At 46.0% G+C, this 16287-nt stretch overlaps 1 protein-coding gene across 1 annotated transcript; it reads right to left on the bottom strand.

Moving 5' to 3' along the window:
* Positions 1–1754: 1754 nt before the first annotated feature.
* Positions 1755–14728, bottom strand: LOC138967783 (patched domain-containing protein 3-like). Its single transcript, XM_070340439.1, has 4 exons — positions 14353–14728; positions 11034–12020; positions 4576–4797; positions 1755–3844 (listed from the first exon to the last, which is right to left on the bottom strand). The coding sequence occupies exons 1-4, from the start codon at positions 14375–14377 to the stop codon at positions 2277–2279; spliced, it is 2802 nt and encodes a 933-aa protein (XP_070196540.1). The 5' UTR covers positions 14378–14728; the 3' UTR covers positions 1755–2276.
* Between the last annotated feature and the right edge of the window lie 1559 nt (positions 14729–16287).

Here is a 16287-nt window from a genome sequence, read left to right as displayed (position 1 = left end):
TCTTCACGCTGTGTTGTCTTCTTAGGCCGTCCTGACCTGGGCCTCTCCAGAACGCTGTTGGTGGCCTGGAACTTTTGATGCAGCCTGACCACGACAGAATGGGACACTCCAAGTCGTCTGCCCACTTCTCGCTTGCTTACGCCTTTGAGTATATATATATATACAGGTATATATACACTATGCTTCTAGCCCTCTAGTAACACACGTGCACTCACACACACACATACACACGCACACAAATAAAACTATTATATGGAGGGAAGGAACCAGAGTTCTATGGGGCTGGGGATCGTATTGATGAGCACTTGTTCAAGCCTGTTGCAGGTCAACTAGGTAATCCATTTTGACTCATTGTCTACTGGACTCTCTTGGACTGACGCCGAGGGCTGATACTGGGCTGTCTTTGCCGAGGAGATGTCTGGGACAGAGGGGGGCGGGTTGAGGCTGAGACGTACAGGTCTTTGGGTGATAACACGGACGAAAAATGAGATGTGGAGGTCTGTGGTAAGGTCTATACGACTCATACCGATGACTGAGATGGGGAGGTCTGTGGTAAGGTCTATTGGACTGATACCGAGGACTGAAACGGGGAGGTCTGTGGTAAGGTCTGTGGGACTGATGCCGAGGACTGAGATGTGGAGGTCTGTGGTAAGGTCTGTGGGACTGATACCGAGGACTGAGATGGGGAGGTCTGTGGTAAGGTCTGTGGGACTGATACCGAGGACTGAGATGTGGAGGTCTGTGGTAAGGTCTATAGGACTGATACCGAGGACTGAGATGTGGAGGTCTGTGGTAAGGTCTGTGGGACTGATACCGAGGACTGAGATGTGGAGGTCTGTGGTAAGGTCTGTGGGACAGATACCGAGGACTGAGATGGGGAGGTCTGTGGTAAGGTTTAAAGGACTGATACCGAGGACTGAGATGTGGAGGTCTGTGGTAAGGTCTGTGGGACAGATACCGAGGACTGAGATGGGGAGGTCCGTGGTAAGGTCTATAGGACTGATACCGAGGACTGAGATGTGGAGGTCTGTGGTAAGGTCTATAGGACTGATACCGAGGACTGAGATGTGGAGGTCTGTGGTAAGGTCTGTGGAACAGATACCGAGGACTGAGATGGGGAGGTCTGTGGTAAGGTTTATAGGACTGATACCGAGGACTGAGATGGGGAGGTCTGTGGTAAGGTCTATAGGACTGATACCGAGGACTGAGATGGGGAGGTCTGTGGTAAGGTCTGTGGGACAGATACCGAGGACTGAGATGGGGAGGTCTGTGGTAAGGTCTGTGGGACTGATACCGAGGACTGAGATGGGGAGGTCTGTGGTAAGGTCTGTGGGACTGATACGGAGGACTGAGATGGGGAGGTCTGTGGTAAGGTCTGTGGGACAGATACCGAGGGCTGAGATGTGGAGGTCTGTGGTAAGGTCAGTGGGACAGATACCGAGGACTGAGATGGGGAGGGCTGTGGTAAGGTTTATAGGACTGATACCGAGGACTGAGATGGGGAGGTCTGTGGTAAGGTCTATGGGACTGATACCGAGGACTGAGATGGGGAGGTCTGTGGTAAGGTCTATAGGACTGATACCGAGAACTGAGATGTGGAGGTCTGTGGTAAGGTCTCTGGGACTGATACCGAGGACTGAGATGGGGAGGTCTGTGGTTAGGTTTATAGGACTGATCACGAGGACTGAGATGGGAAGGTCTGTGGTAAGGTCTATGACTATGAGACTGATTCCCGAGGACTGAGATTGGGAGGTCTGTGGAAAGGTCTATGAGACTGATACAGAGGACTGAGATGTGGAGGTCAGTGGTAAGGTCTATAGGACTGATACCGAGGACTGAGATGGGGAGGTCTGTGGTAAGGTCTATAGGACTGATACCGAGGACTGAGATGTGGAGGTCTGTGGTAAGGTCTATAGGACTGATACCGAGGACTGAGATGGGAAGGTCTGTGGAAAGGTCTATGAGACTGATACAGAGGACTGAGATGGGGAGGTCTGTGGTAAGGTCTATGGGACTGATACCGAGGGCTGAGTCGGGGAGGTCTGTGGTAAGGTCTATGAGACTGATACCGAGGACTGAGATGGGGAGGTTTGTGGTAAGGTCTGTGGGACTGATACCGAGGGCTGAGATGTGGAGGTCTGTGGTAAGGTCTATGGGACTGATACTGAGGACTGAGATGGGGAGGTTTGTGGTATGGTCTATACAACTGTGGAGGTCTGTGGTAAGGTCTATGGGACTGATACCGAGGACTGAGATGGGGAGGTTTGTGGTATGGTCTATACAACTGTGGAGGTATGTGGTAAGGTCTTTGGGACGGACGCTAGGGGCTGAGATGGGGAGGTCTCTGGGACTGATACCGAGGACTGAGATGGGGAGGTCTCGGTGGCTGATACCGAGGACGGAGATGGGGAGGTCTTTTGTGTGGTCTCTGGGACGGTCGCTAGGGGCTGAGGTGGGGAGGAATTATCTTGGGCTGAAGCCAAGGGATCAGGCTGAGGGTCAGGCTGCAGCTCTCCATCACCGCCAAGCACACCCACGCCCCCCGTGGGCCCCACGAGGGAGAGCACCGCGGGCAGGAAGAGGACGGCGTGCAGCATCCCCAGCACGATCACCAGCACCATGATGCGGAAGAAGGTTATGAAGACGTAGGAGTCGGAGGCCGCCAGAAAGACGACACCCAGCAGCGTGGACATGCCGGCGTTAAAGATGGGAGCGGCCGCGTGGGAGATGGCGTCACGAGCGCGACCTTGGCGCGAGCTGCAGCCAGACATGAGATAGGCGGAGCAGACGTGGGCGGAGAAGTCGACGGAGAAGCCGACGCTCATGACGAGATGGATCATGGTAATGGAGGACAGCGTGATGTCCCAGAAGTACATGAAGCCAAATATGCCGGTGATGATCATCACGATGGTGAGAGTGACGAGGAAAACCATCAGCACGTGCTGCAGGAACAGAGCTGTGATGACGATGATGGTGGCCACGGCACAGCCCACCATCTTCAGCGTGGCCGGCAGCACGGCAATAAACTGCTCGTACGCCAGGAAGGCCAGGTGGAAAGCCATCACAGGCAGTGGGGAGTCGTCGGCCAGCTGCCGCATTCGTACCATCAGTTCGGCCCTCCGGTACTGCTCGTCGGAAGGTTTGGAGAGAACGTAGCAGCCTGAGGCAATGATGTCCATGCCAACCAGTACCACGTCAGATCGGAAGGTTGGGGCCACTGCCAGAAACTTCTGAAGATTAGGCACAAAGTCCGTCGATGAGGTGGCGTTAAAGTACCCGGAGCTACGGTAAGCCGTCAGCCAACACCTCTCAAAGTCGGAGTTGATTGCAGAGTCTGTGCGTGCTTTCTTCAGCAAGTCCAGAAATTGTTGACCAGCTTCTCCCGTATAGTCCATCTTGGCTTTGACCACAAAGTTGATGGGCAATTGGCCGGTAAAGTATTCTTTAGTTAGAGTGAGGTATTCATAGTAGTAGGACGATGGGGACACGAGATTTTCCAGCACCAAGCCTTGCTTCAGGTGCACCGCGCCATAGATGACCAGAGCAAGGTAGCCCACAAAGAGAGCCACAATCACCACGCAGACAACAGTGTTCTGGAACAGTTTGGGCAGCAGCTTGCGCGGGAGTAGCTCGCAGTAGCTCTCGTCATCCCTCGGCCCCTTGGGCTTGGCACCGCCACAGCAGAGGGCGAAGTAGCAGGACCGTTCTGCTTTCAATTCTTCGCGTGGCTTGGTCTTCAGACAGGTGAGATAGTGGCGAGAGGAAAACACGCGTCGCCCGTGATAGGCCAGGCATCCTCCGAAAAAGGTGAGGTTGCAGATGTAACCGAAGATGACTGCAAAACCTGCAAACGGATGATACAACTTGTTGACTTTCATACCTTCTGTCTTTTGTCCATGCGAAAAACAAACAAAAAAGGAAAACAACAGGAGCCCGTAAAAGCGAGAGAGCTCAGTATGGTCGAGAACGACGAAGACATGATTCACAATTATTTCCAGTTAACTTATTGGTGATTACACATACACCCTCCACCGTAAAGTTAGACTCAAAGCATAATCTGAAAAGTACGGTCGTATGTGAAGAAGAACAGCAGCTAGTTGGTCAACAACAACAACAACAACAACAACAACAACAACAACGGCAACAACATGAACCTCTAATATTTACCCCATGTACATTGTCTATCGCCTAGGGGGGGCGGTAGCTCAGTTGGTAGAGCACTCGACTTGTGATCCTAAGGTCGCAGGTTAGAATTCGGGCCGGGACAGACACGTGTCAACTTTAAGTGCAGACCCAGAGACGGAAGCCATAATGATATCCCTCCCCGTGTCACCACACTGACACGTAAAAGACCTCGGTCATTCTGCAGATAGCGGATACCACCTAAACACGCATACACTTGTGTATCTCATCAAAAGCCGTGAGGGCGTAAAACTCGAATCACATAACCCATATCTGGCCCTTAAGAGGCGAAATATTAAACTTGTAGGTTATAAAGCATTCTCTCTTTCTTCTATCGCCTGATTTGCCCTGCCACAGATAGCGTGAGGAACAACGCGCCAGCGACACACTCACCAGCGAAGAGGGAGAAATTGGTAACACTCATGAAGACAGACATCGTTCCAAAGAGAAACGCAATGAAGTCGGTGAGGGAGGTGATGGTGACACCAACAGCGGCGCTGGCGAAAGTCTTGCCAAGGATGGTTGGTACGAAATCAACGGTCTGCTCGTTCTCGTTGCTGGGAAGATTTTCACTCCACGCCGACATCAGCAGGAACATGTCATCAATCCCAATTCCTGAAGTTAAAAGGTTCATTGAAAGGTTCGTGGAGTGACGTAAGCGGGTGTCCGATTTTTGTGACGTCACTCCTGAAATCTTGCTTTATGATTCTCGTGTTGTCCCTTTTATTTACATATAATTTTATATGATCGTGGGGCTCACGTAGGACAGCTAATGGGGATGAAAATTCTCACTGGTTTGGGTGCAATAAAGAGCAAATCGCTCATGCAACTCACCTTCGTCATGAGTAATATGATTCAGTCACAAAGTATCTGCTGGTCTAGCCCCACAAACGTTCAAGAAAATTATAATTTCATTTGGATCGAACCAAACTCGATCCCATTGCGACATTGAAACTGCTTTGACCAGGATCAACCAGACGCATATCTAGATATCCCCCCCCCCCTCCCCCCATATCTGCATACACAAACCTTAATCTCGGAAGCGAGAGGTTGCGAGTTCGACCCTGGGTCAGGGCGTTAGCAATTTTCTCCCCCCTTTCCTAACCTAGGTGGTGGGTTCAAGTGCTAGTCTTTCGGATGAGACGAAAAACCGAGGTCCCTTCGTGTACACTACATTGGGGTGTGCACGTTAACGATCCCACGATTGACAAAAGGGTCTTTCCTGGCAAAATTGTATAGGCATAGATAAAAAAAAAATGTCCACCAAAATACCCGTGTGACTTGGAATAATAGGCCGTGAAAAGTAGGATATGCGCCAAAATGGCTGCGATCTGCTGGCCGATGTGAATGCGTGATGTATTGTGTAAAAAAATTTCCATCTCACACGGCATAAATAAATCCCTGCGCCTTGAATATGTGCGCGATATAAATTGCATAATTTTTTTTTTTTTAAATCAAAAAAAATCCCTGCGCTTAGAACTGTACCCACGGAATACGCGCGATATAAGCCTCATCTACTATATAATACTGGTAGGGTTTTCGGTGGTTTTTCGATTCCTGTGACCAAACCGCGCGGATTTGTGCCTTCTCCTTCGGTTGCTGTGCCAACGTGACCCAGGAAATCGATTCCGCTAGGTCCCGACTTCCAATTTTGTCCACGAACAAAGTTTGAAGAGGTTTGTCTCGCAAATTTGAGCAGACAACAGTGAACTTTGACCTCGCCGAAAGAGATGTGTGATTGGTTCTTCTTCAACTTCAATACGCGTGGCCTTTTTCGCCGTGTGGACGTATCTCCTACCAAACCCCGCCGGTTTGGACCCTGTCCCTCGGTTTTCCCGTAGTAACGGATCGCGATGAAGACGATAGGCTGGGTTAGATTGACGACTTCGAAAGCGAAATGGCTTTTTGAGGCCTTTTTAACGTGAAATGTCGTAGCAGACAGAATATCCCAGCTATCCCATTGGCCGAAAGCGAACGGTTTGACTAAACACTACGCGACCGCACCTCAGACGAACCTAGCTGTGTGTTTTATTTCTCTACCCCAGACGAACCTAAAATAATAAGAAGATAGATAGATCTGTTTATCTGTTAATGGAACTCCAAAATATTCCATAGATTTGTTTACTTAATTTTTAAAAGATAAGTTCGAAACATTATCATCTGATAAGTCGCCGTATAACCTTATAGGTTCCAGCGACTAAATATTTCCCCACGGTGCAACCATAGACATGTACGTCATCATGATCTCCCCTTAATTTGACCGTTATTTTGGCTGTCTTAGTGAAATGGTAAGATATATCTCCATGTTTTTTACATGTAAGTGTTCGGAAAAAATACAGTTATAGCAGTTATGTACAAAAATAAGCAGCATATGCTCTTTTCGCCAAAGTAAAGTCCTTTTTTCTTCTGGTTTCTTATATGTGTCACAGCACACTGCAAGCTTTTAGGCGAATAGCAAGTGAGTGGTATATATATATCATCAATTTTATAGTAGGTAACGGTGTGAATTACTTGCCATGTTCATGTTCATTATACGTTTTCCATATGTGTCATTTAATTGTGTATTGCTTGATGCCATGTATGTGTGTGTGTGTGTGTGTACATGACTTTAAATAAGCATGGATGTGTGCACTCGATTGTGTGTGTGTGTGTGTGTGTGAACCATGAATATATTTTCTGTTGTTATACTATGCGTTTGAATCATTATGTATTTTAGACGTCATACCTTTTTTTCGTATCTTCACGATGGCTTTTACCCGTTTAAATTTTAATGCTTCCAACTTTCAAAGCGCTGCACGGCTGGGAAGAGATGCGCACTTTTATCACTGTTGTTCATGTAGACGTAATCATGGATTCATGCAAACGTCATTCCTGCTGTATTTTATTTTGTTTGTTTGTATAGTCGCGTGCGGTCGCGCAGTCTTTAGTCAGACCTAAAGCGTGGCAACATTCGGACCGCTTGCTTCTGCCCAGCTTTGAATCGAGACAGCTGTCAATCTGCTGTCGCATCAACTGGCTCTACAGGTAAATCCCATTTATCAGTCTGTAAAACTTTCGTAAAGTGTTCCTAACCTTGCTGTATTCTGCCACAGGGGTTATACTATAGAGATAGAGAATTTGCAGTCTCCCCCCGCCATTTTGACGCGCATGAGGCATGTTTTAATCATGGATACACGCTGTGTGGAGTACGCTCATTTTTTTGATAATACACCAAGTTTGTTTGAGAAACAGAGAATAGTCAAAGTGCAAAACAGGGGTTCCCAGGTCTGAATATGCGTTTGAATCATTATATATTTTGGACGTTTTAGATTTCCATTTCGTAAAAATCTATGACCCATGGCGCATTACATGTGGGGGGGGGGGGGGGGGGGGGTGAACGAATCTTGCTTTTTCTACTTCTCTAACCCATGGCATAGGCCATACATGTGGGGGGTTCTATTACCTGAAAACAGCATCCACACACACGCGCACACGTTCCATTGGACGTACATTTATTGTGTGTGTGTTTGTCTGTGTGTGTGTTCATGGATGCTGCACTCGATTGTGTGTGTGTGTGTGTGTGTGTGTGTGTGTTTGAGATGTCACTATCGTGTCATAACAAAACTACTATTTTGTTGGTGTTTTTTTGTGAAATAAATTTGGTTTTTCAATTTTTAATAATCTCTTTCGTTAATTTTATTAAAGTGTTAAAATGATTACAATTGTGATATTGTGTGATTTCCTTTTGCGGCGTTTGGTCACAATTACCACAGTAATCCCTCAAGTAACCAGTGCTCCACATGGATGTATTGTTGGTTTAAGTAAATATTTTTCAAAATAGCTGCTTTGCTAAATTTTGCAAGTATCAACAACACATCCCATGCGGATCTCTGGCAAGATAAATGGCTGGATCTCACGGCTCAGTCTATAGCTTTCTGTAAACAAACTATGGTCCTTCAGTTGTTTGGGGACGAGTACAAACTATCCCAGACTGAGCTATGGCAATTCCCAATCATCAAACTTGCTACAAACACTCATGGCAACAAACACCTTAACTCATTAGATCTTCGTTTAATAAGATACAAACATTGATTACATAAAGTTAAAATGATTAAATATATAAATTCACACATATCATGAAATGGCATCTCATTAATAACAAAATGTATTGAAACCCATGCTCCCCAAGAGAATATAATTCATTATATGCGGGATAATGTGCGGGGGGGGGGGGGAGGGGTGCAAACAACATTTTCACAAGCACATAACCAACAAAATGACATCGCATGCGCAGCACACAAAGTGCGTAGCACGGGTACCACTAGTATTGATTGATTGATTGAATCTATTGCTAGCCTCACTCCGGGACAAATTCGTGAGGCAATCTTTTAACTTCTCACACGATTCAGACTTCAATGGTTACCACTTGTAATCAGAAAACGTTTCCCTGTGACCAGAATAATTCTCGCCTATGACGGGCGCAATGGCGTGGTGGTAAGACGTCGGCCTCGTGAGCTCGAATCCCGGTCGCTGCCGCCTAGTGGGTTAAGAGTGGAGATTTTTTCGATCTCCCAGGTCAACTTATGTGCAGACCTGCTAGTGACCTAACCCCCTTCGTGTGTACGCGCAAGAACAAGACCAAGTGCGCACGGAAAAGATCCTGTAATCCATGTCAGAGTTCGGTGGGTTATAGAAACACGAAAATACCCAGCATGCCTCCCCCGAAATCGGCGTATGCTGCCTGAATGGCGGGGTAAAAACGGTCATACACGTAAAAATCCACTCACGTGCTAAAAACATGAGTGAACGTGGGAGTCTAAGCCCATGAACGAAGAAGAAGAAGTTCTCGCTTATAACGAGAAAGCTTCTTACCTGTGATAAGAACGTTTCTCACCTATGATAAGTAAAGGGACCATTCCCACAATGTTGACGTACTTGACACTACATAAGAGAGGTTCTCGCCTATAAACAGAAAGCTTCTCACCTATGATAAGAAACCTTATCACCAATGACAAGAAATGTCCTTGCCTATAACAAAATATTCTCACCTATGACGAGAAAGCTTCTCACCTATAAACAGAACGTTTCTTGCCTTATGTAATAAGACATCTCACCTGTGATGAGAAAGCATCTCATCTATAAACAGAAAGCTTCTTGCCTTATATAATAAGACATCTTCTCACCTGTGGATAATACCGGCACGGTGGCCTAGTGGTAAGGCGTCCGCCCCGTGATTGGGAGGTCGTGGGTTCGAACCCCGGCCGGGTCATACCTAAGACTTTAAAATTGGCAATCTAGTGGCTGCTCCGCCTGGCGTCTGGCATTATGGGGTTAGTGCTAGGACTGGTTGGTCCGGTGTCAGAATAATGTGACTGGGTGAGACATGAAGCCTGTGCTGCGACTTCTGTCTTGTGTGTGGCGCACGTTATATACATGTCAAAGCAGCACCGCCCTGATATGGCCCTTCGTGGTCGGCTGGGCGTTAAGCAAACAAACAAACAAACAAACAAACAAACCTGTGGATAAAAAAGCGTCTCACCTATAAACGGAAAGCTTCTTGCCGTTATATAAAGACATCTCACCTGTGATAAGAAAGCTTCTCACCTATACCAAAGATCTTTGCCTATACACAGAAAGCTTCTTGCCTTGTGTAATAAGACATCTTTTCACCTGTGATCAGAAAGTTTCTCACCTATAAACAGAAAGCTTCTTGCCTTATATAATAAGACAATTTCTCACCTGTTGATAAGAAAGCTCCTCGCCTATAAAGAGAAAGCTTCTTGACTTATGTAATAAGACATCTTCTCACCGTCGAAGTGACTCGGCAGCTGAGTGCAGTGTCATATTTAGAAGGGTAGCCCACCGCAGCGACCAGACATCCCTCCCTTGAGCATCTGTAAAATCGGTAAGTCTGGCAGCGGAACGAAATTCGGATGTGAATGGAGCAGTTGACCCTGGACGGGTCGGTGTGAGAACACACCGGCACAAGGAACAGCGACAAAAAACAACAAGTCGCGTAAGGCGAAATTACTACATTTAGTCAAGCTGTGGAACTCACAGAATGAAACTGAACGCACTGCATTTTTTCACAATGACCGTAGTCCGCCGCTCGTGCAAAACGCAGTGAAACTGACGAGACTGTTTAGCGCGGAAGTGGTTTCGCTGCGCTGCATAGCACACTTTTCTGTACCTCTCTTCGTTTTAACTTTCTGAGCGTGTTTTTAATCCAAACATATCATATCTATATGTTTTTGGAATCAGGAGCCGACAAGGAATAAGATGAAATAGTTTTTAAATCGATTTCGGAAATTTGATTTTGATCATAATTTTTATATTTTTAATTTTGAGAGCTTGTTTTTAATCCGAATATAACATATTTATATGTTGTTGGAATCAGAAAATAATGAAGAATAAGATGAACGTAAATTTGATCGTTTTATAAAAAATAAAAAAAATTAATTACAATTTTCTGATTTTTAATGACCAAAGTCATTAATTAATTTTTAAGCCACCAAGCTGAAATGCAATACCGAAGTCCGGCCTTTGTCGAAGATTGCTTGGCCAAAATGTCAATCAATTTGATTGAAAAATGAGGGTGTGACAGTGCCGCCTCAACTTTTACAAAAAGCCGGATATGACATCATCAAAGACATTTATCAAAAAAATGAAAAAAACGTCCGGGGATATCATACCCAGGAACTCTCATGTCAAATTTCATAAAGATTGGTCCAGTAGTTTACTCTGAATCGCTCTACACACACACACGCACACACACACAGACACACATACACCACGACCCTCGTCTCGATTCCCCCTCTATGTTAAAACATTTAGTCAAAACTTGACTAAATGTAAAAAAGAAAGCGTCTCACCTATGATGAGAAACGGGACCACACCCACAATGTTGACGTACTTGACGCCGCAGAGACTAAGCAGCCCCAGGGAGCCGAGGATGCCAAGTCCGGCCGCCGAGATCCCCCCGAAGGCCAGCATGGCACGAGTGGACACAGGGTCACTCCCACTGCTGACCACACTGGCGTAGGTACAACACAGGGTGATGGTCAGCGAGAAAAACTTGATGTCCCCTTTCGTGCCCTTGTTTAGTTCCACGCCAAGCGAGTCCGGAGTCTCGTAGGTCGCCTGGAGGTCGTCGTCAAGGTCGAGGTTGGCTGCCAACGACTTGAACTTGCTTTGCCACGCGGGGGCCTTAGAAGCCAGGATGAACGTCACTTTCAGTACAGTGGCGGACACCAGCTTTCCCTTTTCAACTTTAGCGCCTCCGAGAAAACCGGACAAGTTCTCTATACGTCCTGATACGTTCCAGTAAGGGTATGTGACTATCCCCGCCTCAAGGGCGCCCTGAACGGGTTTGCCGAGTATAAAAACTCCTCGACTGATACACTTAGACTTAAACCTGGCGCACAAACGCGTGAAGTTCATTGTCTGTCCCCCCACGTCGGCGCTAAGGGCTTTCACTTGCTCCACAACCGAGGCTATCTGCGACAGGGTTTTACGAGCGAGGATGTTGCCCTTGTCAGCCTTGTAGAAGAGTAGCGAGACCGCGGCGCCAGTGTTGCTTGGGGAGAAGGAATTGTACGACTCGTTGCTGAGGTCCGGGAAGGTGTCCCTGATGAATTGCCGGTCCCTGGCCGCTCGGCTGTTGATGGGAAAGTAGACTTTCTCCATGTCCGTCTCTTCGTCCAGAGCCAGCAGTCCAGCGCCCAGGCCGCCGAAGACGAGGAGCGGGATGGCAATGAAGGGCAGAGGGTGAAGGCCGACTGTCGTCCCGTACCGTGTGAATATCCGCCCCAGGAAGCCTTTCGCTAGCTCTGTACAGGCGTTCATGCTGCATCTTTGGCCTGTTGAAACACGGTGGAGTATCAGACAGACAATGACACTGGTTGGTCTATGCTACCGTGGCTGTTGAGACAGAGGATGGGGAGTGGAACAATGTCAATGAAATCGGACAGACAGACATAAAGACAGACACTGGATGGTCTATACTACTGTTGAGCGGAATGAAACAATGAAATTGTATCGGACAGACAGACAGACAGACAAACACTGGTTGGTCTATGCTTGTGTTGAGACAGGGAACGGGGAGTAGAACAATGAAATTGACAGACAGACAGACAGACAGACAGACAAACACTGGTTGGTCTATGCTTGTGTTGAGACAGGGAACGGGGAGTGGAACAATGAAATTGACAGACAGACAGACAAACACTGGTTGGTCTTTGCTTGTGTTGAGACAGGGAACGGGGGAGTGGAACAATGAAATTGACAGACAGACAGACAGACAGACAGACAAACACTGGTTGGTCTATGCTTGTGTCGAGACAGCCGGGAATGGGGGAGTGGAACAATGAAATTGACAGACAGACAGACAAACAGTAACACTGGTTGGTCTATGCTTGTGTTGAGACAGCCGGGAATGGGGGAGTGGAACAATGAAATTGACAGACAGACAGACAAACAGTAACACTGGTTGGTCTATGCTTGTGTTGAGACAGCCGGGAATGGGGGAGTGGAACAATGAAATTGACAGACAGACAGACAAACAGTAACACTGGTTGGTCTATGCTTGTGTTGAGACAGCCGGGAATGGGGGAGTGGAACAATGAAATTGACAGACAGACAGACAAACAGTAACACTGGTTGGTCTATGCTTGTGTTGAGACAGGGAACGGGGAAGTAGAACAATGAAATTGACAGACAGACAGACAGACAGACAGACAAACACTGGTTGGTCTATGCTTGTGTTGACAGGGGATGGGGAAGTGAAACTATGAAATTGTATCGGACAAACATACACTGGTTGGTCTATGCTAGTGTTGAGACAGGGGATGGGGAAGTGAAACTATGAAATTGTATCGGACAAACATACACTGGTTGGTCTATGCTAGTGTTGAGACAGGGGATGGGGGAGTGAAACTATGAAATTGTATCGGACAAACATACACTGGTTGGTCTATGCTAGTGTTGAGACAGGGGATGGGGGAGTGAAACTATGAAATTGTATCGGACAGACAGACAGACAGACAGACAGACAGTTCCACTGGTTGGTCTATGCTAGTGTTGAGACAATGAGGGGATGGAGGAGTGAAACAATGAGATTGTATCGGACAGACAAAGACTGGTGAGTCTATGCTACTGTTGAGACAGGGGATTGGGGAGTGGAACAATTAAATTGTATCGGACAGACAGACAGACACTGACACTTCTATGCACGTGCGTGCACATACTAATTTTGAAGTTGTGGGTTCAAATTCGTGTCCTTTTCGTCATGCAATAAATAATAAAGAAATCCGGAATAAATAGATTGCTCAAGTTCACACTGACACAAAAGGTTGATCATTGGAGCGTTTAATAAAACATAACACAATACATTCACAAGTGCGAAGGAACAAAATACACGACAGACACACAAAAACAATAATAATTATGAAATGGTAAGAGATGATGAAATGTAAACAACACACCAGGCACAGCCAAAAACTAGACTGGTTAAGTGTACAGTGTTAGTGTTAGTGGTTATCGGTACTTTTTTATGTGGTGACGTCAGCGTTTTGTGCGCAGTTCAAAGGTTAGGGGTCAAAGTTTACGATTGCTCCCTTTGATCTGCTAACGAGCGGTGGTTAAATCGACAGAAATAACGAGCCCTGAATGTTATGTCAAAACTCAGCGAACGCATGTTTATTCATACATTTCTTTATAACCAGTATGTTACTGAACAACTTAATGCTACAAATGTCAGTTTCATGTGTGATTTATTCCAGGTTTGATGCACTAAATTCTCAGCCAAAGAAATGAATCGGAATGAGTGAATCTGCCGACAGAGAAAGATGCACGCAAACACTTCTCTTCCAGGGAATTCACTTTCTGAAGATTCTGTACACGTCGAACGTTCTGCGGGGTCTACCTGAATATGCCCACCAAATGTGAAGCAGATCCATCGAGAACCGTCTTTGGCCGTCAGTGCATCGCGAAGTGACAGACAGACACACACAAGCCGTATATAGATATATATAGATATAAAAACTTGCAGTTATATATATGCAGTTTTCCGTTTTCAACAAATTTCAAAATATGATGCTCAGACACTATGATGCTTGCTAGAATGGATTGCCCTGTTGCGTTCAAGCAGCTAAAACAGAAAAAGATAAACAGAATAATATTGTTCATCGTTACCTCTGTTGACGTCGTCTGTTTCCATTTTTGCAGGAGCACCTTACTATGCGAAAAATCCACTTGAAACTGCTTTGCACACTAGATACTTACGGCTTCTCATTTCTCAAATCACTGTATCAACTAAACCCGTTTGTAAATTGTATAAAAAAAATAGCGGCAATGTATGGTGTCTTCACTCCGAACAGGCAGTAGACATGTCTGTTATGGATGTTTTGTTAAATAAAGTAGATACGTGTTCTCACTTTTGAACTCCACTTCCGTACAGCCTTTCTCCTTTTACCAGATGAAGATAGCTAACACTCTAGATCATCTGGATCTCGTTTCCCACTAGCTGATGGTCGTGGGATACATCAAAGGAGCAGAGCTCATTTTCTTTCCAAACAAATATACGACGTTCTCTTTTTAATTGATACGTAATCGGAGTTACGTCAGATTTCGTCCTCAGTTCAATTCAGTTGACGTCATCGTGCCAAAGAATAGTTTACATGGATTTGTTTACAGACCTGTATATATAGAGAATACTGCATGGCTTGCTGTGTCGTACCAGATTTACACGAGTTGTTTTTAATTCGCATAAAATTTGTTTACCAGCAAAATAGATGGTTTCAGCAGCAAATAGGAAGGAGTGAGCAGCGAATGTGAAGCAGCAAATTGGATGAATTCAACAGCAGAATAGATTAATTGAACAGCCAAGCAGATTTCTTAAACAGTAAAAATGGGGCAGAAATAAGTCGTCCCCTCTTTCGCTTCTCTCCCAGGGGGACGGTCTTTGCTTGCGCTGGTGGTTCAGAAATGGACAGCCGGATTTCCATGCCAAGTGAGTGTTTACATATGTTGGACTTCATGTAGACAGGGCAATTGCAGTCAATTCTGTTGTCCTCCACGGTCAGACTCCAAACCGAGTTCCGGCTCTCCTTGTACTGGTCAAACGATTCCCAAGAGGCTCTCTGGAACTGGTCTGAAGCGACTCCGAAGCCACGAACACTTTCTGGTTCCTCTTGATGGACTTTGCGTTTGAAGATGCCCACTGATAGGCAGCCGTCCAGCAGGGCAAGGTTCTGTCTGGTTCTTGGGTCACTGGGATATGATCAGGCTGAGCGTTGTCTCTCTCTCTGGACCAGTTCAGGACAATGTCTCTTTCAACAAGGGTTAGGAATCTGGACAAGTCAAGCCTCTCACGAAATGTGTTCTGACGTTTGATGGTCTGGTTTATTGCCTCCAGTCCATTGTTTGTGAAAGGAATTCCCGGGGCGTAGCCTTCGTACCAGGTGTCATTGCGGTCGATTCATGACCCCTTGAAGTACTCCACGAAAGACAACAATCCGTGATCGTCGGAATCTTCGGAATCTTCCCAAAATATTTATCGCAGCTAATTTGCTGTTGAAACCCATCTTTTTTGCTGCTGGTCTATCTTTTTTGCTGCTGGTCCATCTAATTTGCTGGTCCATTAAATCCCTGCCTTTTTATATTTAGTCAAGTTTTGACTAAATATTTTAACATCGAGGGGGAATCGAAACGAGGGTCGTGGTGTATGTGCGTGTGTGTGTGTGTGTGTGTGTGTGTGTGTGTGTGTAGAGCGATTCAGACTAAACTACTGGACCGATCTTTATGAAATTTGACATGAGAGTTCCTGGGTATGAAATCCCCGAACGTTTTTTTCATTTTTTTGATAAATGTCTTTGATGACGTCATATCCGGCTTTTCGTGAAAGTTGAGGCGGCACTGTCACGCCCTCATTTTTCAACCAAATTGGTTGAAATTTTGGTCAAGTACTCTTCGACAAAGCCCGGGGTTCGGTATTGCATTTCAGCTTGGTGGCTTAAAAATTAATTAATGACTTTGGTCATTAAAAATCTGAAAATTGTAAAAAAAATTAAAAATTTATAAAACGATCCAAATTTACGTTTATCTTATTCTCCATCATTTGCTGATTCC

Source organism: Littorina saxatilis, linkage group LG5, assembly GCF_037325665.1.
Source record: "Littorina saxatilis isolate snail1 linkage group LG5, US_GU_Lsax_2.0, whole genome shotgun sequence".
Lineage (NCBI taxonomy): Eukaryota > Metazoa > Mollusca > Gastropoda > Littorinimorpha > Littorinidae > Littorina > Littorina saxatilis.
Note: the sequence above shows the minus strand (reverse complement) of the source record. Positions and strands in the feature narration are given on the sequence as shown.